Source organism: Suricata suricatta, chromosome 5 (assembly GCF_006229205.1).
Source record: "Suricata suricatta isolate VVHF042 chromosome 5, meerkat_22Aug2017_6uvM2_HiC, whole genome shotgun sequence".
Taxonomy (NCBI): Eukaryota; Metazoa; Chordata; class Mammalia; order Carnivora; family Herpestidae; genus Suricata; species Suricata suricatta.
The window spans coordinates 69,892,323-69,916,747 of NC_043704.1; the positions used below are offsets into that span (position 1 = coordinate 69,892,323).

The 24,425-nt window shown below is 44.7% G+C and overlaps 1 protein-coding gene across 1 annotated transcript in view; it reads right to left on the reverse strand.

Moving 5' to 3' along the window:
• Positions 1 to 24,425, reverse strand: part of ITGB5 (integrin subunit beta 5) — a 117,661-nt gene that overhangs the window by 55,662 nt on the left and 37,574 nt on the right. Inside the window, exon 5 of the mRNA XM_029938723.1 lies at positions 20,600 to 20,768. Coding sequence (XP_029794583.1) covers positions 20,600 to 20,768 — 169 coding nt within the window. The remainder of the gene's footprint in view (positions 1 to 20,599; positions 20,769 to 24,425) is intronic.

Sequence of the window (24,425 nt, forward strand, 5' to 3'; positions counted from 1 at the left end):
AAGAGCCTAAATATCCATCACCTGACGAATGGATCAAGAAGATGTGGTATATATACACAATGGAGTATTACATGGCAATGAGAAAGAATGAAATATGGCCATTTGTAGCAAAGAGGATGGACCTCAAGGGGGTCATGCTAAGCAAAATAAGTCAGGCAGAGAAGGACAGATACCATATGTTTGCACTTATAGGTCTAACAGGAGAACAGAAAAAACCTAATGGAGGGCCAGGGGGAGGGGAAGAGGGAAAAAGAGTTGGGGAGAGAGAGAGATGCAAAACCTGAGAGACTATTGAATACTGAAAATGAACCAAGGGTTGAAGGGGAAGGGGGAGGAGGGAAAAGAGGTGGTGGTGATGGAGGAGGGCACTTGTGGGGAAGAGCACTGGGTGTTGTATGGAAACCAATTTGACAATAAACTATGAAAAAAAGAAAGAAAAAAATTTAAGCTGAGCTGGAAGATTATGAAGGGCTCTTCAAGGAAGCTGGAGGAAGAAATGGAAGAGAAGACAGAGGAGGGGGTGGGCATTATAGGTGCTAGCAAAGGCAAGAAGAGGAGGCCAAGCACATTTTGGGGACCTGGAATAAGAAACCTAGAAGATCCCTGACAGCAATGACATCTAAGCCATGACAAAACTAATCTGTGGTGTTAGAAGTTGAGACAGTGGCTCCCCTTGACAGCATGAATAGGGGGAGTTAATAACTGAAAAGGGTCACATGGAGGCTTCTGGGTTGCTGGTAATGTTCTGTTTATTGACCTGGTACTTCTACCTTGTGAAAATGTACTGAGATGTACTCTTATGTACAGTTTTCTGCAGGTATGCTAGACTTTGATAGAGTTTAAAACTGTGAACTAGTTAAAGCAGTATATTATAAGCCATGGAAGGGAAAGCATGATGCTTTGGAGATAAAGCATAATCAAGAGGGTGTAAACCAACAGTGTATTTTGTAGGAAAAATGTGGATCCTGGGGTGTCTAGGCGGCTCAGTTGGTTAAGTGTCCAACTTTGGCTCAGGTTATGAGCTTGTGGTTCATGAGTTCAAGCCCTGCATTGGGCTCCATGCAGACAGCTCGAGTGTGGAGCCTGCTTTGGATTCTGTGTCTCCCCCTCTCTCGGCCCCTCCCCTGCTCATGCTCGGTCTCTCTGTGTCTATCAATAATAAATAAACGTTAAAATAAAATTTTAAAAAAGAACCTAAAGGAAATCAGAGACCTAAGAAAATGGACAGAGAGATAGTTTCCATGGATCAGAAATGTCAATGTCACTAAGATGTCATTTGTCCTCACACTGATCTATAAATTCGACACAACCCCAATCAAAAGCCCAAAAGGCCTTTTTGAAAAAATGTAAGCTTAATTTAAAATTTACAAACAAAGGAGACCAGAAACAAATTCCTAAAAAGAACAACCAAGTTGAAGGACTCATTATTTAAGGTCAAGACTTACCATAAAGCTACCATAATTGAGATAGACCAATGGAGTGAGATAGAGATAAATAGCCCCACACATATATGGTCAATTCAAAAGAAGGTACTAGAACAACCAGACATTAATATGGAAAGAAATGAAGCTCAACCCATACCTCTCTATATATATACTAACACAGTAATGTTATTGAATGGAAATTAGAAAAAGCCTTTGTGACTTTCATGTAGGCAAAGATTTCTTATGTACCATTATTTATGGGATAAAAACTGATGAACTGGACTTCATCAAAATTAAAAACATCTGCTCTTTGAAAGATACCAGTAAGAAAATGAAATGACAAGGTGTGGACTGGGAGAAAATATTTGCAAAGAAATAAAAATCTGAGAGAACCTATATCCAGAATACATAAAGAATGTTCATAAATGAATAAGAAAACAAATTGAATTTAAGAAGACAGAGACTTGAACAAACATTTCACCAAAGAAGAGAGAGGGATGAAGATAAGCACATGAATGGAGCCTCAACATCAGTAGTCATTGAGCAAATGCACAGTAAAACCACAAGATAGGGGTGCCTGGGTGGCTCATTAAGTTAAGCGTCCCACTTCAGCTCAGGTCATGATCTCACGGTTCATGAATTCGAGTCCTGCATCAGGCTCTGTGCTGACAGCTCAGAGCCTGGAGCCTGCTTCAGATTCTGTGTCTCCCTCTCTCTCTGCTCCTTTCATGTGCTCTCTTGCTCTCAAAAATAAATAAACATTAAAAAAAATTTTTAAAGAAATAAAACCACAGTAAGATAGTTGTTAGATAGCTCTTTCTCTGGCAAACACACCAACCCTAATAATACCAAGTGCCAGTAACAGTGTGGAACTCTCATAATTGCTAATGAGAATACAGAAGTCCTAGCAACTTTGGAAACAGTTTGACAGATTCTTATAAAGTTACACATACATTTACCATCAACTCAGCAATCCCATTCTTTGGTATTTACCCAAGAGAAGTGAAAATTTATGTTCACATGAAAATTTCTGTGAAAATTTATATTTTTAAAGATTTTATTAAGTTATCTCTACATCCAACATGGGGTTTGAACTCACAACCCCGAAACTAAAAGTCGCATACTTAGGACGCCTGGGTGGCTCAGTCAGTTAAGACTCAGACTCTTGGTTTCAGCTTAGGTCATGATCTGACAGTTCGTGGGTTTGAGCCCTGCATTGGGCTCCTTGCTGCTGGTGCAAGCCTGCTTGGGATTCTAGGATTCTCGCTCTCTCAAAATAAATAAATTTTAAAAAACAATTTAAAAAAGAGTTGCATACTCTACTGACTGAGCCAGCCAGGCACCCCTCTATGTAAATACAGCAGCTATTCATAATCATCAACGATTAGAAACAATGTGCATCAAGTGGTTTACAGAGAGACACAATGTAGTACATCTACACAATGAAATACTGTTCTGCAAAAAAAAATAATAATAATAATAAAATTAAAATTAAAAAAAAGAACTACTGACACATAGAACTTGGATGATCTCCAAAGCATTATGTTAAGTGAAAAAAGCCTGACTCCAGAGGCAACTTATGTCTAACTCCATCCATGTGATACTTTGGAAAAGACAAAAATATAGGGACAGAAACAAACTGGTAGTTGCCAAAGGCCAAGAGTAAAGGGAGGGGTCAGCAACAAAGGGATGCTAGGAAGCTTTCGAAGGTTCTAGGAATAATCTCTAGCTTCATTGTGGGGGTGGCTAGAAGACTTTACCCTAAAAAGGTAAATATTTCTCTGTGTAAATTATCCTTCCATAACCTAGAGGGATCCTCTGTGTAAACTATTTTCCATAACCAAAAATGCCCTTAAAGAAGTATACATCTTTTGACTCAATGATTCTACTTTATGGACTCTCTCTGCAAGAAATATTCTGAAATTGGCACAGCAATATTTTCACTAGTAGTGACAGAAAGGGGAAGACATGAATACCCTCCTGCTCAGGAATGGTGAAGGAAACGGAGATATCTCCTCTCTGGCCATTAGAAATTATGTTCTTATAAAGTATGGTCTTATGGCAAACGTGTAATGTTAGGTGGAAAACTCAGTATACAACACGTAATGGCGGTGTGATTACAAACCATGTAAGAGACAAGCATTACTTTCTCTGAAAAAGAGAGTAAGAGAGATTGAAACAAAATATACTATCAAGTGGTTGGGGTAGAGATGACAGGCAGTATCTTTCTCTTTCTTCCCGTTTTTCTCCCCGTCTTTCAGAAGCAAGTACTACTTTACGAGCCTGGGTTTGGAATGCTGCCAGGCTGCTGTTTAACTGTTTCAGTCTCCTTTCCTCCTAGCTAGCTTCCCAGCAGACGTGCAGGAACATAAAGGAAGCTGGCAACAAGGAACGGAACAAGGTGGCACCCGGGTGGCCCAGGACAGGCTCTGTGATGGTGTTGCCACCCCTAATTACCCGTGTAGCTGTCATTGACCTAATGATTTAACACCTCTGAAGCTTTTTTTCTTGTTAGTACAACAGGAATCATAATACTTAACATTTACTGATCACCTCCAACTACTCCGCCTCCTCTTCACCGCAACCTCTGTAACCCAGGTAATACACGGCCCTCATGCAGATGAGATAAGTGGCGTCCAGACACACTGAGTAACTAGTCCAAGGTCACTGCGCTAATAAGGACCAGAGAAGCCAGATTCAGATGATCTGCTTCTTACAAAGTTAAAGTGCCCAATCATATCGGAAGAGAGGATAGTGTATGTAGGGTGTGCGCGCGGCACAGGATCGATGAGAGAATTCATTCAAGTACTTAGTAGGCTTTCCACTAATGACTGTTGGGTCCAAGATAAATGTTTGTCAAGTTGAAAGGTCGCATCTGAAACAGAAATAGCTCTACTAATGAAGAATGGCACAGCATAATAAAGTAATAATAATTGTTTTGTCTGAAGTGGACTCTTGTTATGTAAGTGATGTAACTTGGCCCAGAGGCTGGGCTGCAAAGCATGAGTCAGGACCTGCTGAGTCATTCATCCAGGCTGAGAGATTTTAGAAGCAGTGACTCCACGGAGAAATTACATTAGAAAGAATTTTTCTACTGTCTGCCTGGCCTATATTGAAGGCTTGAGTTCCTGTATTCTATGTTTGGGGCACAGGGCAATAGTGGGAAAGTGGACTGTTTTGTTGTTGTTGTTGTTTTAAAAACAAAAGAATAACTACAGAATGTAGTATGGTGTGGGGAGCCAGAGGATATGAGCTTTCGAACAGATGAGGCTGAGTTCAAATCTGCTTTTTGCTAACTAGGACACCTCTCTCAGCCTTGCTTTCTTCATCTGTAAAATGGGAAAAATCCGATTTTGCAGGGTTGATGCTAGGCTTATACATAATTGTATTAAAAAGCCCTCAGCACACAAGAGGCTACAAAAGGGACTTATAATTATTACTTTTTTAAAAACAATTAGTGTTTATTTATTTTTGAGAGAGAAAGAGAGACAGAGTGTGAGTTGGGGGTGGGGGGGGGGCAGAAAGAGAGAAAGTCACAGGATCTGAAGCAGCTCCAGGCTCTGAGCTGTCAGCACAGGGCCCGATGCTGGGCTCGAACTCATGAACAGTGAGATCAGGAACTGAACCAAAGTCAGACACTTAACCGACTAAGCCACCCAGGCGCCCTTATAATTATTACTCTTAAGACTGGTAATAATCTCTACATTTCTTCTGTTCACCTTTCACTACTGATGTGGGAGGCTCCACAGTAATTGTAGGGACTATGAGGTATTGCACACTGAAAAGTTTTTAAAAGCCTTGAGTAGGGGTGCTTGGTGGCTCAGCCAGGGAAGTGTCTGACTCTTGATTTCAGCTCACGTCATGATCTCACGGGTTTGTAAGAACCAGTGTAAGAACCGGTTCTGTGCCGGCGGTGTGGAGACTGCTTGGGATTCTCTCTCTCCCTCTCTCTGCCCCTTCCCCACTCATTCTCTCTCTCTTTCTCAAGAAATAAATAAACATGGAAAAAATTGTAAGGCTTTGAATTAATACCACAACGAGATTCTACCGCACATCTGACAGAATGGCTGAACGTGAAAAGACCAACCACACCAAACGCTGACGTGAATGTGGAGTCACAGCCACTGTTAGGAATGTAAGATGATATGTGTACTTTGGGAAACAGTCTGGCAGTTTCTTGAAAAGTTAAACACCTACCAGATGACCCAGTAAATCCACTCTCAGGTATAGAGATATAAGAAATAAAAGCAAACATCTAAACAAACACGTGAACACATTTACGGCAGCTCTATTTGTAATAGGCGAAGAAACTACCAGCTATCCAAAACAACCCAACGTCCACCAACAGGCGGACAGACAAAAAGTGGTCCATTCAGGCAAAGGAATTCTACTCAGTAACAAAAGGAAAAGATGGTGACACTTGACAGCACAGATAGATCTCAAGATAATTGTGCTCAGTGAAATGAACCAAGGCCACATAAGTATTTATACTGAATATATACAATTTTAGCAAATGTAAACTAATGTATAGTGAGAGGAAGCAAATTAGTGGCTTCCTGGGGTGAGGAAGAAGAGGCACAGGAGGGAGAAAATGACAAGGAAGCATAAATGCTCACTGTGGGGAAAAGGATATGTTCATTATCTTGATCATGGTACATATATATATATACACATATGTATGTATGTATCTATCACAGGTGGTGTGTAAACATGTCAAAATTTCTCCAACTGTACACTTTCTTTTTAATAGTTTATTGTCAAATTGGTTTCCATACAACACCCAGTGCTCTTCCCCACAAGTGCCCTCCTCCATCACCACCACCTCTTTTCCCCCTCCCCTTCCCCTTCAACCCTCAGTTCGTTTTCAGTATTCAATAGTCTCTCAGGTTTTGCGTCCCTCTCTCTCCCCAACTCTCTCTCCCTCTTCCCCTCCCCCTGGTCCTCCATTAGGTTTCTCCTGTTTTCCTGTTAGACCTATGAGTGCAAACATATGGTATCTGTCCTTCTCTGCCTGACTTATTTCGCTTAGCATGACACCCTCGAGGTCCATCCACTTTGCTACAAATGGCCATATTTCATTCTTTCTCATTGCCATGTAGTACTCCATTGTGTATATATACCATATCTTCTTGATCCACTCATCAGGTGATGGACATTTAGGCTCTTTCCATGTTTTGGCTATTGTCCAACTGTACACTTTCAACACGTGTAATTTATTATACATCAAGTATACCTCGATAAAGCTGTTTCACTTAAAGAAGACCTGGTTTGCTCATAAAGTCTCTTAAACACAAGAATTTACATGAAGAGACTGAATGTCAGTAATGTGCTGGAAATACCACTTAACACACGTTCTTTTGTTTGGTGACACTATTGTGTAGCAGTGAGGGCTTCTCTGGCCAGTCTCGGGTAAGCCCCACGTCTGCCTCAGCTTGTCCTGCTGGCCCCGGGCAAGCTACTCAAGCCTTCCCAGGCCAGCTTCTCTTCTATAAAATGGAGATCATAGGAGTAGTAATAAAAATATGGTGATGAGAAGATTAAGCAGGAGGAGCACCCAGCTCCATGCCTGTATGTAGTAAATGGTTACAGACAGACAGTGATCGTCATCAGTATTTCCCTGGACTTGATATTCTGTGACATAAGTCCATAATTCAGAAGCACACAATCTTGTCTTTGAACTGTAGGGTTATGGGATACATTTAGTCTCCTTTCTGCTTATTTGCATATTCTATATTTTTAGATTGAATATATTCTCTCTTAAGAAAAAAAATATTTTAAGAGGAAGAAAAGAAACCCAAGCCTATTTATTTAGCTAAATTTTCTCCATGTCTCAAAATAAAAACAAAAACTTTAAATCCAGTTTCATTGGAGGCACCTGGGTGGCTCAGTCAGTGAAGTGTCGAACGTCAGCTCAGGTCATGATCTCATGGTTCGTGGGGCTCAGCCCCACATGTGGCTCTCTGCTGTCAGTGCAGAGCCCACTTCAGATCCTTTGTCTCCCTCTCTCTCTCTGCCCCTCATCCACTTGCTTGAGCACTTTCTCTCTCTCAAAAATAAATAAACATTTTTTTAAACAAAAAGCCAATTTCATTAAATGTCACTGAAGTCAGTGCTTAGATGAAAATGTCAGTGGCTGGGCGGGACGGAAATGTACCAGACTCAGGAGCAAGAAATCTGGCAACTGGCCAAGGTCACAATTCACTCAACTTCTCTGTCTGATGCTCAGATCTGCATCAGATTCATCATGAGGTCTGTTTCAGCCTTCATACCCCCAGTTCCCACACTCGCTCAAGAGGTGACCTCACCTTTTTCATCACCGAAAGACCTCCTCATCATTCCCAGTGGCCCAAATTGTCTGGTTCCACAGCCCGAGGATGGCTTCCAGTTACAGGGGCATCCTCCTGGCATCTGATCTCTCTGTCCCCAAAGAAGTGCTCCTTCCACCCCCAAGGAAACGCAGCCCGTACATCCCACCCTCTTTGGAGAATTTGTTCTGTTAGCCTCTCTTTCCCTTCCGTGTGCCTAAAAAACATGCTCATGACCCACTTAACATAAGCCTTCCTGTGACCCAGCTACTCTGCCAGACTCACTTGCTTCTTTCTCTTTTCTGAGACTGGCAGATTTATGGCCTCTACTTCTTCTCAGTTCCTTTTCATCAGACCTCTCCATGTGACCCCTAGATTGCAGTTCTCAGATCCTGTCTCCCTCCCTCATGCCTACATGGTTCTCTGCCCTGGCTGTACTTTAAGGCCGTCTAGGGACCTTCACCAACACTAACGCCCAGGGCTCCTGGTCTAACTGGGCTGATCTGCTGCCCAGCCCTCAGGGTTTTTCAAGCTCCCTAGATGAGCCTAATGTGCAGTGAGTATAAGAATCAATCCCACAGCCTTCGGCCTCGCTCTTGTGGTCTCTGCGCTGACCGGGCACTCACTCTTGTGAGCCCCTTGCACTGTCCTACCCCTGCCTGGCTGGCTGCTCTCCCAGCAGGTGGATGAGGTCAAAGATAACACTCTCCACTCCTCTACCTCAGTTTGTGGAGATTTACTTGGATGACTCACAATCACACCCCGCACTTGACCTTTCTCCCGAGTTTTACTCCCAGGTCTACGCCAAAAGCCAAAGTGTCTACCATTACCTGGAACTCAACTAATCTGACAAAGCGGCACCAAATTTACCCCTAGATCAACCGCTCCTCCAGGCTTCCCCATTTCCAACAATGGGGCGATCACATGCCTTCTCTAGAAACCTTGGAATTATCTTTTTCATCTTCTTTCTCTGGTCCTACAACAGCACCCAGGCCTGTCCCAAACTGTCAATTCTCTCTTACAGGCCATTCCTGGGTTGAATCAGAGCCCCTGGGCAATGCTACATACAACTTCCAGAGTTTTCTGTTCACTTCCTACACACACCAGGTGAGGCACAGCCTGAGGCTTGTCTTCCTCCAGACCCCCCATCTGCACTGTGCCAGGGAGGTGTGACTATGACCCAGTGTATTCCAGCTGGTCCATGCATGCGACACACACAGGTAGGTGACCCCACTATGTGACACACAGCCATCCACAGACTATGGCTGGGGGAGGTGTCAGCAAGCCCTGAGTCCTGGGAGGCAAACTTTCTAAGTTCTATAGGGACCAACCAGTCTGACCAGGGTGGAAAGCTCGGTGGGGAAGTTGTCCTCAGAAAGCAGCAAAGATCTGGAGCCAAGGGAAAAGAGAAAGGGGTTGCAGGACCCAAGCCCCAGAATCACAAGAGCACTGTGCCCGGCACAGGCTGGGCACCCAGTGAAGAATGAGCAAACAGACACACAGACAAAATCAGAGCTAGGTACCAACCCTCTCCCTGGCCAGGTTAGAAATCTACGATCTTGTCACTCACAATGCTGCCAGCTACCTTGTACGCTTTCCAATCTAGCAAATATCCTATTTGAAACCCCTGAATATGGGAAGCATTAAGGGCTATCGAATCGCTTGTCATCTGCTATAAGCTGCAAGAGGAGAGGGAGAGGCCGGGCAGTCACTGGGGACGGTTTCCGGGACGGCCCCGGGCAGCCAGGCCTGAAAGTCAGCCTGGGGGTCTGGGGCTCTGAGAAATGGGGAAGAGGAGGCAGTTGTCCAGGAACCAGGGAAGTGGGAACAGAGACGCTAGACCAGGTCTTCCCAGCTTTGAGAAAATAAATAAAAATAGGCTCCTCCCCAGAGGGAAGACAAACTTGGTTTGTTTACCTCTAACATCTGGCCTGGGACAGCACGGGGCCCAGGCCCGTAGAGGATGTGGTTTCTCTGTCGTAATCCGGGACTGCAAAGTCTGACAGAGGAGGAAGATCACTCGAGGGATGAAAAATACGCCTCCATCTCCCTTGTCCACTTCCAGTCTGTCCCTGAGTCCCCTGAACAAGTAGAGAATTCTTCCTTACCTTGACCTCGAGCCTGATTCCTTGCGGCCATCCCTAGCACCCCCACCCTTGAAGAGCTCATCTATGATGATGTCTGAGCTCACCTATGCTTTTTTTCGGGTGTCCCTCTTCCTGGTTAACCCTTACCCACTCCCCCTAAGATATGGTTTCCAAGCCCAGCACCATCCACTTACTCACCCTCTTCCACTCTCTCACACTCAATGTCATCTTACACACAGCCCCCCAGGGCGTATGCACTTCCTGGGAGGTGATCTGAGCTCACAGAGGAAGGCAGTACTGGGAATGGGGTCTTGCATTTGGCAGCTGAATCTTCTGACTACTCAAATTAAGCATGTCCATCCCCAGATCTGTTTCACAGTGACCTGCTTACACACAGGGACCCCAGCAGGGCATGTCAAGCAACGAGGGTAACCTCAATGACGCCCACATGGGAAAGGGCCACGAAGGGCCTGAAATGCTGGTTCCTGGGAATGTGAGAAAAAGCTTATGTCCCCACTCGGCTGCCTTAGGAAACACTGATGGATGCCTGCCAGAATTGGGCTGGCCCGCTTGTTCAGAGGCCATATTCACGATATTCTCTGGTAATCAGTGTTCAAACTCAAGGGTGGCCTGGAATCAATATGCCATTCCAGGGGCATTTTCAGTGAAGATGCTTTAAATGAAGGAACGTTCTGATCTCAAGGTCAATCTAATTAAAGCGAATGCTCACCCAGCATGAAGGTATTGATACAGCCAAGGGGCCTCAGTCGTCACTGAAGACTGAGCTGGTGTCACCAGCCTCCTGCCCTCTCATTGCTGGAAAAGACCCCCCATCTGAAAAAGCATCTTGCCACAGCAAGACCACTGCATTATGTATGAGGAGGCAATACCAGAGTCCCCATTTTACAAACAGCAAAGCCACGGTCAAGGATAAGCATGCTTGCCCTAAGGGCTGGGCTCCAATAGTGCTCTGACCTTGGGACGGTACAAGTGGTCTCTCTGGAAAGTGCTGAGGGCTGACAGAGCCACGTTATAACTGCTTCCTGATAAACAGAAACTCTTAGTTCCCGAGAACAGTTGCACATACAACTGCATTCTCCTGGGACTGTATTAGTCCTTCTTACGTGGGAAATTGCAATCTTCCTTACAGGAGTCCTTGCTGTCTTTGGAAGCACACGCCTCCCACTTCTCTGCCCCGGTATGAACACAACAGTCTGCAGGCACTCTAATGTCAAGGTTAAGAACTCTGGCCTTAGAGATGGGGGGTGGGGGTCAGTACAGTTCCATCTCTGGCTCTGCCATTTCTAGCTCTAACAACTTTGAGAAATTACTCTGCCTTTCTAGTCTTATTTCTTCATCAAAAGGGGACAATAAAAGCACATTCAAAGGATTAAGTAAAATAAACCCTGTGAAGTACATGGCATAAGGCCTGGCTCTCACAAAGCACTGAACCAATGGTAATCAATAACATCATCAGCACTAGAAACCAAGAGGCAGGGAGACCAATGTGACGCACTGAAGAAGAAGAATGCTGTGATTCACTCGCCGCGTCCTAAGGGGCCATCTCTACATTCTGCTGTGCACTCTGCTGGTACCTCAGGTGGTCAGACAAGCTCCTGTCATCCAATCAGAGTGATGCTCACAGGGACAGGAGCTGTGACTCATTCATCCATGCATCCCTGCAGCACCTAACATGGTGTCCTGGACACAGTAAGTACTCCACAAATCTTCGAAAGTAGTGATAAAACACTGAACATTAACCTTCCGGGCAAACCTGGGGAGAGAGAACAAGTTGTGGGGAGGAAATGAAGAAGGAACAAGGTGCTGACCTGACCAGCCAGCAAGCAGACGGGTCTGAATGTGGGGACCAAGTCTGAATTCGACATGGCACATAAGGAAAACTGGGGTTAGTTCTGAGATTGGCTTCCCCAGTCATGCTGACATTCAAGTCTATTTTGGGTAATTTAAAAAATAATCGTGTTCCCATTAGTTATTTTTCCTGCTTCTATGCATACTTTGCAATGAAAAGTTTTAAAAAATCTCTTCTGTGGTGAAATCCAAGGAGGACAAAAGTGCAGTATTTCTTTCCTTGGGGAAAAGAAATCTTGGCCCGTGAGTCAGGATGCAGACATTCAGTTCGAGCCCAAGCCCAACAACAGCATGTCTGAGGCAGACTCCCTGAGAGAAGCCAATCTGAATGGAAGAGAAACATTTGGAACGGCTGACCCACATGAGGTTCTTATTTTTGTAGGAGAAATGATCCACAGTCAAGTATCAAATATCAGTGATGGCCAAATATCAGTAACTTCATGTGGTTCCCTCTAATATTTACAAACAGGTTGCTTATTACCTTCTGGTGGACCTACAGTCAAACCCCTGCAAGCTCAAATCAAAAGCCGTAAGTACTTTTCCCATCTTTCTTTAGTTCTCCCCACCAACCCACCAGTGAACACTGACCAGGCTGAGCTGGAAAGTCTTGCCAGCTAATGGCACCTGGTTCTCTTCAACGGATGTACATGAAACACTGTAAATGACATGGAGGCAGCCTGATACAACAGGAGGGTGGACCAGCTTGGAGCCAGGGGACCTGCGGGTCCCTGAACTTAGAAGCATAAAGAAATCGGTGAGAACAAAGCATCTGTTTATTCACTGAATGTTTCAGGAGGGCCTGTTATGTGCCAAGCAATGCGCTGGGGGCTAGGGAAATAACAGCAGTGAGAAAAGAGACGGGGTCCCTGACTTCAGGGGGTTTATTATCTCAGAGAGAAGGTAGGCATCACTCAAGGAGTGGCCCAAATAAAAATAAAACGGTTACTGAAGTAGATGTGACCAAGGGCTTTGTGCTCTGACCTCATCAGAAGGCTCAATGAGGGAAGGCTTCCCTCACACACAGACAAGTAAACAGAGGTCCGAAACAGAAGTAGGCAGAGACTACACTTTCCAAGAAAAGCAGGTTTGGGGAGAAGAAGGGAGGAATGAAGAAAAGAAGTAAAGAAGATTTTAAGGGCAGTGAAACTGTTCTGTTTGATACAACAGTGGTAAATACATGTCATTGTACATTTGTCCAAACCCATGGAACATACAATACCAAGAGTGAACCCAGAAGTTAACTTTGGACTTTGGTTGATAATGATGTTCACAGACTGTCACAAAGATACCACTCCGGTGGGGAGTGGTGAGGGTTGGGAAGGCCGTGGGGCTGGAAGAGGGGGTTCAGAGATAGTAAGTATATGGAAACTCTGTACTTTCTGCTCTGTTTTGCTGTGAACCTAACTCTGCTCTTAAATGAAATAAAGTTTATTAATAAAAAAAAAGGAAAAGAAAGAACCAAAAAAAAAGAGAAAAGAGAGAGAGAGAAGCAGGCATATAAGGGAGGAGTATTCCAAAGAGAGGAAACAGCAAGTGCAAAGGACCCCACAGTCAGAGTAGCTGATTCAAGGTCATTGTGGCTGGAATGCAGAGGCCAGGCAGGGAGGTTTAGGGAGAGAGCAGTGCCAGAAATCCCAAGAATAAAGCTTTGTCTCTTTCCTTCTTTGCCAACGGGACATTTAAAGCACAGAAGAGCCCGTCGCTTGAAATGAGAACTGACATTCTAACCAGATACGGAAATATCGCTTCAGACATCTAAGGGCCCTTCTAACCTTTCTGCCGAATGTTTCCTTCCTGCCATCATTAGTCAAGTGAGCCAAGTGGTGTAAACACCCTCAGTGCAGGGAATACAGGCTCACGCTGGAGGATGGAAAAAGACCAAAACTCTCATCGCACTCTGGTGACAATTCTGAGTTGTAACTCAGTCAGCTCCCATTCCTTGTGTCCAGAAGTAGCCATCAGCAGGGTGGTAATACCCAAAGCACAGTTCACGGGCACCAGGCAAAACAAGGAAACATCACTTCAGGGCCAGGACACAGTCAAGTGATTTAAAAATGCACATTAAACTACAAACATCTGCAAAATAGAAAGCCAAAAACCGTCACCATCTTCTGCGCATGGGCAGAAGACTTGCATACCTGCACGCGTGGCCCTGTTGCGGGGTAGTTACGAAAAGACCGCCAACACCGAATAGAAGGGAGGCATAATTTTGTTCACGGCCGCATGCTTTAATTATGGCCAGGCCAAACCTGATCTCCCTGGTGTTAAGGAGCAGAGAATGGCCCTCAACAAAGGTGGCAATGAGATTATATAGACAGAATACGTCATCATTTAGTTAACCAATTACAGTTCACAGCATTCCTTGGTAGCCAATTACACTGTAATACACAGATGTTAGTTTTGGGGGGAAACCTATCATTTTAAGGTTCTTTGTACCTTGTGACTTTCACCTGTGGCCTTTGCTTCAGCCAGGTCTTAGTAGAGGGGTGGGGTTATTTAACAGAACCTTGAAAAACAAGTTAAACTTTAGGTTACAGTGTTCGTTATCAAGTTACATTCTTAGGGTCTTTCCAGATTGCCCAATCTTTAATTATTCACCAGAATGGGAGTTTAAACCGAACTTATACACATTAAGCTCTCTGATATCTTATAAGTTGACCTAGTACGTCTGATAAGTTGACCTATAATAGGCCCCTAACGTTTCACTGGGCCACAGGAAGTTCAATACTTTCATGGTGTTTCATCAAGACACGGAGCCACAGAGGGAGTGCCAGCAGGTTGGGGTTGGAACAAGTCCACAAAACATGGGGCAATCCGCTAGTGGAAGCAGCTCACGCATGCTGACAGGTAACCCAGATCGTGAGAACACAGAACCTGTTAGGGATTCCTTTTCCTGTGACGTAAAGTGTCAGGGGTGGCTGCCTTCTTCAAGGAATTCCATACGTTTCTCAACTCATGTCTGGAGAAACACACAAGTCTGAGGCCTAAAAGAAATCAGGAGGGGCACCTGGTGTGTCAGTCGGTTAAGGTTTAAGCGTCTGACTCTTGGTTACAGCTCAGGTCATGATCTCACAGTAACTGACTGAGCCCGGGGTCAGGCTCTGCGCCGACAGTGTGGAGCCTGCTTGGAATTCTCTCTCCCCCACTCTCTCTCCCACTCTCTGCTCATCCTCTCTCTCTCAAAATGAATAAACTTAAAAAAAGTTCCTAATATATATATAAATAAATAAAAGAAATCAGGCAACAAGTAAAAATAAAAACAAACCAAAAAAACCTCTAATTAACTCTGCAGGAGGCTGGGACAGGGGAGGCGGAGGCAGCAGAGTAGGAAGTTCTAGCAGTGCCTGATTCCAGGGATGGGGAATTTTCCACCCTCTACAAATATCTGTAGCAGCCCCTCCCTGGCCCGAGGCTCAAGACGGAATAGGGAGTGACCAAAACAAAATCAAGGGCTCTGAGCAAAGGGGGAGGAGTCCTTTCTGAAAAATAGTGCTGACCAGCATGGTGGAGGGCGTCCTAGAGAGCCTCCCTCCATACCCACCTCCCTGCATTTTCCAGATGCTCTGAGGCCCAGAGAGGGCAGCTCGCCTCCACAGAGCCAGCTAGCAGCAGAAGAGGCTTAGCCTGATGAGGACAACATGACTCTAGGTTGAGTCCTCCCTGCTCTGCAAGGCACTGTCACTACTTCTCAAAGCACCAGGTACCAGCTGACAGGGCATGGGCCTTAGAATCAATCAGACTTCATTCAAATTCTGGCTCTACATGAAACAGTAAGTTTCATGAATCCTTGTCCTACTCTGTTTCCTTCTCCATAAGCGGGGGACAGCCCCCACTGCCAATACACTGAAAGGCTGTTGTGAGCATTAGAGATAATGTATGTAAAACATCTGGAGCATGGATGAGGGGTGAGCAAGGGCAGCAATTATTCTGTTTCTAGAGGTCCACAGACTTTGCATTCCTGCAGAAAGTCTTGCCAGAGCGAAGCTGTCTCCCCAGCAATTCCACAGCCGTGGTCTCCATTTTAGATCAGAATGCTCTCACCAGCAAAGGAATAAAGGGCTCAAACTGCCGCAGACTTTTTACTCAGCATGTAAACTTCCTTGGTTTGCTTTGAGACTTACTCATCCACCTGTTTCTGAGAGGATATACAATGCTTTAAAAATTTAACACACAATGCAAAATTAGACAACCAAGATTCAAACAGAAAGTCTGCCTGAAGGATGTGGAGATGCTAGACGCTGAAACTAAAAGGGGCATGTGCTGGGCTACCCAGTATTTTCTTGTCACCTGTTGAAAGCAGCCCACAGAACCCTGTGTGGCCAGGATACACCTGCCAAGCTGAAATGGGCAGGTCACTTTAACAATGAACAACAGCAAAGTGGTGACAGGCAACCTGGAATGCAGAACTCCTGGGCCACCCCTCCCCTGTCTCCCAAGGCTGGGGGGGGGGGCCAATTTAGGGAGAGCAGGAAAGCAGCCCTCATTCCGGTCTGAACTGCTCATCACTTTTCTATCCACACAATTTCAGAATAAACAACTTAGAGTCAACGTCTAGAAAGTTCTGGGAGAACAAGAAAAATACTAATGGGAAAATTATTATTCTAACCACGAAAGGTTCAAGAATAGATTTCTAGGGAAAGGTAAAAAATTAAGGGCAGTAGGCATTCCCTTATCTGGCCTAGCTAGGTACAATGCATTGGAAAAAAATGTCTGCATTGATGACAGAGGTGTCTCTTAGCTGTGGACACTGGGAAATGACCTCTCACAGCAATGTGACCTGAGCAGGGAAAAGACTTTCACTCGTAGAATCAGGGTCTTTATCCTAAATGGAATCCTACATAGAAACAGTTTCCTTCATTTTGCAAAGAACAGCTTTCCAAGAAATATAAAGTGGGCCACAGAGGTGGGATTTAGGTCAGTCATGTGAAAATTCCACACTCCTAAATCCCACAAGTTGATAACTAACAGTCTATCCCAGGAAAACCAGAGCAAGAAGGAAACCCGAACAAAGAGCCCCCTGTGAGCTGCGACCTAGGCCTGCTATCAGCTCATCTCCAAGGGCTCAGGGTCAAGGTCTTGGGTGGGGGCGGGGTCTGCCCCCAGCCAGCTCCAGCCTTCTGGACACTGCTCAGAGCTCACAGGCTCTGTCACAGTCAGTTTGCAGGATTAAGTGGAAATGCCCTTAATCTGCACAAATCTGGAGGTAGCAGAAAACTCAGTGAACAGTTTAAAAAATACTTAGGACTCTTTTTAAAAAAACAATTCTCAAAATCTAATTACTATAAATCTAAATATCACCGAAACAAATGGTATCTGGGATTCACTTCAGCTAATGGGAGAGTAGACAGGAACACAAATAAAACGAGACTGGCTAGGAGTTGGTAGCTGGCAAAGATGGATAACAGGTACATGGGTTTAACTTCACTGTTTGAGATGTTTCATTGTAAGTTAAAAAAAAAAAACAGGGGCACTGCGTGGCTCAGTTGGTGAGGCATACAACTCTTAATTTTGGCTTAGGTCACAATCTCAAGGTTTGTGAGATTGATCCCCACATCGGGCTCTGCCCTGACGGGGTGGAGCCTGCTTGGGGCCTCTTTCTGCCCCTCCCATGCTCAAGTGCTCACTTGTTCTCTCTCGCTCTCTCGCGCGCTCTCTCTCTCTCTCTCAAAATAAATAAATTAGCTTTATTTTTAAAGAAGTAAAACATCATACAAAACCATTGTGATAATGTAGGTAAATATAAAATTTAAAAAAAAAACAGAGAAAACAAAACCACAAATAATCCTATTACCAGAGACAACTACTGTCAACACTTCCGTCCACATACTTCCAACCTTTCCCACATTCTTCTCTCTTTTGTCAAATAGGATCATATGTTTATGCTGTTTCATCACTTGCTTTCCATTCCTCTCTGACTTTCTCTTCAGAATTATTCAAATCTTTAGCTGTCCTTAAGGGTATGATTGCTCCATGGCCGGTCATCAAAAGGTAAGCCAAAATCTATTTCTAATATTTGGCTCCTATAAGTAAGGGCGTGGTGAACCAGGAAGGATGACATTTGTTATAAATGGGTGATTCCAAGTAAGAAAACACTTCATGAAATGTCCCCAAACAGAAACGGACGGTACACATGAAAAGAAATAGTAGGGCGCCTCTGCTGGCTCCAACGTAATTCCAGCAGTTACTCACTTTCCAGGTGCTCGATGTTGCAAAGGCCGTGGTGGGAAGAAGAGGAGAGGTTAACACCCAAAACTGAAATATGCTCATAAAGCCGACAATACTTCACACAGCACATTCACACAGTGGTTCAAGAAATCCGCCAGCGTCTCCAAAACACTGGAGTGTTGATATACTGAGTTTTCAAAGGGAAGCATGTCTGCGTGGGCTTGGGGTGCTACAGGAAGGTTCTGTCGTCACAAGAGTAGGTCCAGCGGCTTCTCGGCTTCTCGGAGACCACTGGGCCTCAGGCATTCAACCGTGCCGTCCTGATCACTCTAACAATTAATGTAACAAGACATGGCTTTGTCCTGTCACTGAGCCCTTTCCCTCAAGTCCTAAGGATGACTTCCTCACCCATAAAAAGAAAATCCACAAAATCCTCGAGATAGGAGATGAGAGGGATCCTGTTTTCCCTGCACTATTTGTCCCTGCCAAGAAGGAGATTTGGCAGAATATCTGTGAAGACAACGCCTCATACGATCAGTGTCTGAATGCCAGTCAAAAATATAATTTTTCTTTCTGAAGCAAATCCATAAGTGGCTTATTTTGTGACCGACTGTAAAGACTGAGAGCTGAACACATTCTAGCCATGTTCTGTCTGGCTTGCCTGGGCTGCTACAGAGCACCAGGAGCCTTGAAACCAAACTGTTTGGTTCTGGCCCAGCAGCTGGGAAGGAGGGGGGGGTGGAGCCACCGTGAGACTCTCTCTTCTGGGGGTGGCCCCGAGGACACAGTGAGTGACGACAGAGCTGCACGGGGACCAAGAAGGGAACCACAGCTGACTGTGCTTTCTTCCCATTTTTCCTTCCTCTTATCCCTCCCTGTCTACCATTTCGGTTTTTTATTTCAGAAAGGACAACAGTGGCTCTCTTATCACGAGGTCAAGGATGGAGTGGCGAAAAAGTGGGTCTGTGACACACTGGACACATGCTCTCTGAGGTCAGAAACTATGGAGGTGGAACAATTAGGTGCTTACCACTTAGTAAATGAACAGCAGCCTCTCCAGGCTGAGTTCTACCCTCTCCCCCAAACACGGGAGTCCCAGCGAGCACCCTACTGCTAAGCCACAGAAATTTTCAAGAGAGCATGACCATTTATACATGCTCAGTGATGAGCACTCTGAAAAAAATTGTGAAAGTATGTGTTGGAGTGGCAAATTCAAGAGCGATTTGTTTTTTAAATCTTTTGTTGTTGTTACTGAGTTGTTTTGAGGGTAGAGAATTAGCTTAAGTTATTACCTAACAAGGGTCAGGGGGGATGTGGAGAAAAAGGAACTCTCATGCACTGTTGGTAGGAATGGAAATTGGTAGCGCCACTGGAAAATCATAGGCAAGTTCCTTAAAAAATAAAAAATATAAATACCATATGGCTCAGTAATTCTACTACTGGATATTTACCAAAGAAAATGAAAATAGTTGAAAAGATCTATGTGCCCTAGGTTTAATGCAGCATTATTTACAGTAGGCAAGATATGGGGGCAACCCAAGTGTCCACTGGGAGATGAATGGATGAAGAAGGTACGTACGGTATGTGCACTCACACATATGCATATAATGGAGTATTACTCAGCTATAAAAAAGGAAGAGATCTTGCCATTTACAACAACATGGAGGAGCCTCGAGGGTATTACACTAAATAAAATAAATCAGACAGAGAAAGACAGATACCATATGATTTCACTTACATGTGGAATCTAAAAAAACAAAACAAATGAAGAAACAAATAAACAAAAAGCAGAAATAGACCCGGAGAACAAGCTGATGGTTGCCAGAGGAGAGGGCAGCGGGGGAATGGGCCGAATGAGTGAAGGGCAGTGGGAGGTGCCGGCTTCCAGTTCTGGGAAGAATAACGTAGGAGGATCAAAGGTACAGCACAGGGAATACAGTCAGTGGTATTATAATAGTTTCATATGATGACAGAGGATAGCTACTCTCGTGATGAACACAGCCTCATACACACACTTATCAAACCTCTATGTGGTCCACCTGAAATTAGTGCACCACGTGTCAACGATACTTCAATGAAAACAAAAGGTTATCTGATGAACACAGCCTCATACACACACTTATCAAACCTCTATGTGGTCCACCTGAAATTAGTGCACCACGTGTCAACGATACTTCAATGAAAACAAAAGGTTATCATCAACATTCCATTTATCTATTTCACTGAGACTGGAACCTCTCAGAGCATGAGTTCATTTCTGACCTAGGTCTGTGTCCTCCCTCTGGATTCATATATCACAGAAGAGCTGGATAAAAATAAACAATAGAAATATAACCTAAAGATGACATGCAATTCTCTTGTTTAGCTGGATTCCCTAATCCGGCATTCTTTAAGGTTGACCAAAACTGGGCCAGAAAACTCAACAAGCCTCTATACACAGGGCTTGAACTTGACTTTTTTTCTCCTCAAAAGAAGAGTCTAATGTATAAACACAAAACAGCTGTCTTCTGGCAAAGACAGTGTCCCATCACACCCAGCCACGCCTTGAAACAGAGACATACGCCAGCCCCAACGCATCACTGAGCTCAGCTGATCTGACTGTTGTAGATTTCCCCGAGGGTCCCTGAGCTCGCCCTCTGCGTAAGAATGGACAGGAACCATAGGCTGGGGTGGCTCAGAATCTGCCTTCTCCTACAGGCAGGGCCAACGCCCGCCCACGTGTTGACATGAAACCAGAAAGAAAAGTTACCTTGCAGACGGCCGCCTGGAGTATTGCATCAAAGCCCCCTTCGGGCGCATCCCGGTTCCGGGACACCCTCTGTTTCCGAACCTCCTCATTGAAGCTGTCGACTCTGTCTGTAAGAGGCAGCAGATGGCGGAACCCAAAGGATGGTACGCAGTTTGGGAATAGTTTGTAACTAGAGAGAAAGAAGAGAAGAATCACTTTCCATCACTGCAGGTAAATCTTAAGCCAAGTACTCTGTGTGTTCACTGAGTCCCTCGAGCACCTACCACGTGACCCTAGGACAAACAAACAGAGAGACAACATGGTTCTTACTCTACAAAGCTCAAGCCTATGCTTGACCAGGTGAGCATATTCAGGTTATATGTGAAAGGAATGGACAAACGGTTTTAAAAGGCAGAGATAATAGTGGACTACTGTGGTCAGAGAAGACGTCATGGAGATGGCCTGCCATGGGCCTTGAAAAATGGGAGGGACCAGTGGTATGGGCACCGTGGCCTAGGCAGCACAGCAGGGAAGGATCTTTCAGGCTAAGAAAGGTGGGTAATGTCGAGTGAGAGCAGCCTAAACAGAGGTACTGTATGAAACCAGCTTCCCACATCAACTCTGCTGCCGCAGGAACCCACTCAGACACACCCAGGACATCCTGGCACACGAGCAAATGCTAGTGGAACAGAATGAGGAATCCTATCTGCTACATTCATTTATAAATATTACAATGATAAACAATCAGCTCTCCTAAATGCAACAGAGATCATTCAGAAACTAACTGTCCTCAAAAGGAAAATCTGATCTGACAATTTGGGAAGAGGCAAGTAATGCATCTCAACAGCAAGTTATGCCACGTCTTTCTCCTGCAATACTGGGTGATCTCATCTTCAGTCTGCAGTAGAGATTCCAAGTGGTCACATCCCTTGAGGAAATTAGATTCCAATTACAGATCTAGGAGTCTCAGCTTGACATGTAGTCACTAGCACAGGAAGAGAGGCCTTCCATCATTTCATGAGTGGATTCTCGAGGGAAGTGGGTGCCGGCCAGAGAGAAGCACACATGCAAGAGCCCTGTGGCAGGACAGAACACTGGGAGCCCAAGAACAAGGAAGGCCAGTGAAGCTGCAGGGTGGGGAGATAGGGTGAAGATGGCCAAGGAGAGGCTGAGAAGACAGACTGAAAGAGACTGTGCAAGTTTGTGGCCATGTTAAGGAAGCCTCTCTTTCAGAACAAAAGATGGGGGAAAAACACACTAATGGAGAGGCATGAAGGGGAAGGCTTTATAATCCAACTTAAGCTGTGTGCATGGGAAGGGAAACAGGCTTAGCAATTGCTAGGGAATCCTGCCTAACTGCAGCCAAGAGGCAGCAGCCAGAGCAGGTCTGGACAGGCTCCCTTCCTCCAAACACGAGGCAAGCTTTGGCTTTCTAAGAGGCCATTTCACTCTCCTTCAGGACCTACAGTACCTGCTCCATCCACCAGTCACTGCAGCAAACCCGCTTTGGACAGAGTCAACCTCACTGCCATTCGGCCTTGGCTCTCTCCCAACAGCTCTCTGGACCAGTGGACAGGCAGGGAAGGGGAGGGGGCAGAGCTACAGGTTTCCTCCATCTGCCTTCCCTTGGTTTCACTCCCTCCTTCTTCCTCAGACTTCACCTGCACCTTGTGCTTGGACAGGACAGACTTTTCTATATATAACCCAGGGCACTCAAACTTTTTATTCCCATCTCATTTTTCCATGAAGAAAAGGTCATGGAAATTATATTCCCGGTGAGAAGAAGGAAATGGGCTGAGGTCCTATCAGTAGCTAGTTGACAAATGGACAGGTGCAGGAGGAAACACAGGCAAACTTTCCCTTCCTCCAAGCCACTCCACCTCTCTGTGGTTCTGGTCACTCTGGGCTTCAGGACTTCGGGAATGTGACTGCTGTCACAGTTGACCGAGTGGGTTGAGGAGAGGGAGGACAGGAAAAGAATGGTAACTGCTGTTCAGTGAGAAAGCCAGAGAAGCCGTGAAGAGTTCACCAAAATTAGCTTGGCATTTTTTACCTTTTTCCTTTCGTTCCTGCTAACAACATTAAGTAGATATATTTTTACTTGGAGAATTACTATTAAGTAATCAGGAACTAAAAATGTGTTTGCCAGAGAGATGCCTTCCTGGTACAGAATTTACTACAACCAAATCAGTCACCTCTTGGAGGAAAACAGCTTTGTAACACGTATCTTGTTGAATAACCTACAGTCACTAAAATACGACATCCCCTGTGACTAGTTATTTAATTTAACCTTTGGCAGAACTGCCTGAGTGAGCTGAAGGTCTGGGTGTTTGGGGTCTAACGCCAGGAAATGCTCCAACCCCCACCCAGTGTCTGTCTGCAGAGCCCCATTTAGGGCCAAGTACAGGGAGTTACTACATCAAGGATTATAACCAAGAAGGTAAATAAAATATATATGCTTAAGTTGCCTAGGAGAGCATGTACATATGAAAAGTGATTCCATTTTGAAGACACAAGACCCAGGCAAATCCAGAAAACAGTCTATGGCTTCAGGATAATATTGTGGGACAAGCTGACTGGAAAGAGCTCCCCTCTTACTCTAAACACAGAACTGCTGGAAAACATTTCTCAAAATGCTCATATGTAAATGTTAAAGCTTAGCAGGGAAATCCCAGCTGCCAGAAATGAAAGGGAAAAAAATCATTCAACAAATGAGTACACTTACACGATGAGGTGGGTCTGGAGCAAGAGTTCATGTCAAAGAGCTCCCAGATGTGCAGGACTCGACAGAGGTCCTAAGGGCCGGGAACATGATCCTAACAGGGACAGATGAAGCATTGGAACAAGGCTCTCTGCATAGAGCTGGGGTCTACAAAGAGCTGCTCTGTCACCAAAATCAAGGATACACATTCCAGCTACTAGCCTGGGAAAGAAGCAAGGAAGATCCATTCTGGGCCAAGAGCAAGATGAATCACCCATAAAAATTGTTAACTCCAGCTCCGAGCAAGTTAGAATTCACGACTTTATGGAGAAGAAACCCCCAAAGGAGAAATGAAATAGGAAAACTAATCCCATCAAAACCTGGAGGATCCTGGCAAACATATACCTGCCCTACAAGGACGCAGCGATGTCAGGACGCCTGGGGTTGTGATCCTCACCCAGAAAACCACCTCATATCAAGAGGCGCTAATGACAACATGGACCCCATGAGAAACAACCCACCATGAAGGAATGTCCACGAGTGCAACAAACTGAATGATGTGCAGTTCAGGAAACAGAGACAACAGAATGATCTGAAGCACTGTAACCCAAGGATACGTAAAACATTAAAGGAGAGGAAAAAACAGATACCAAAAGCCAGAACAGGATTATTATTAGAAGAAGAAAAGTCAGAAGGCTCTGAAAACAAAATAAAACAAACAAAACCGTATAAAAGACAAGTTTGGAAAAGAACCAAATAAAAAATATAGTCAGTGAAATTCAAAAATGAAACTTCAATGTCTGGACTAAACAAAAAACAAAATGGTAAACTAGAAGAAATTTCTTATTAGGGAAATCAGCATTAGAAAATGAAGAGGAGAGGGGAGCCTGGGTGGCTCGGTTTAAGCGTCCGACTCTTGATTTTGGCTCAGGTCATGATGTCACACAGTTCGTGGGTTCAAGCCCCAGGTTGGGCTCTGTGCAGACAGTGTGGAGCCTGCTTGGGATCCTCTCTCCCCAAGTCTCTCCCTCCTCAACTTGTGTGCACATGTGCATACTCTCTCAGAAATAAATAATAAGCTTTAAAAAAAGAAAGGAAATGAAGAGGATAGAGGAATAAAAGAGAAAAATGTCTGAGAATTTAAGA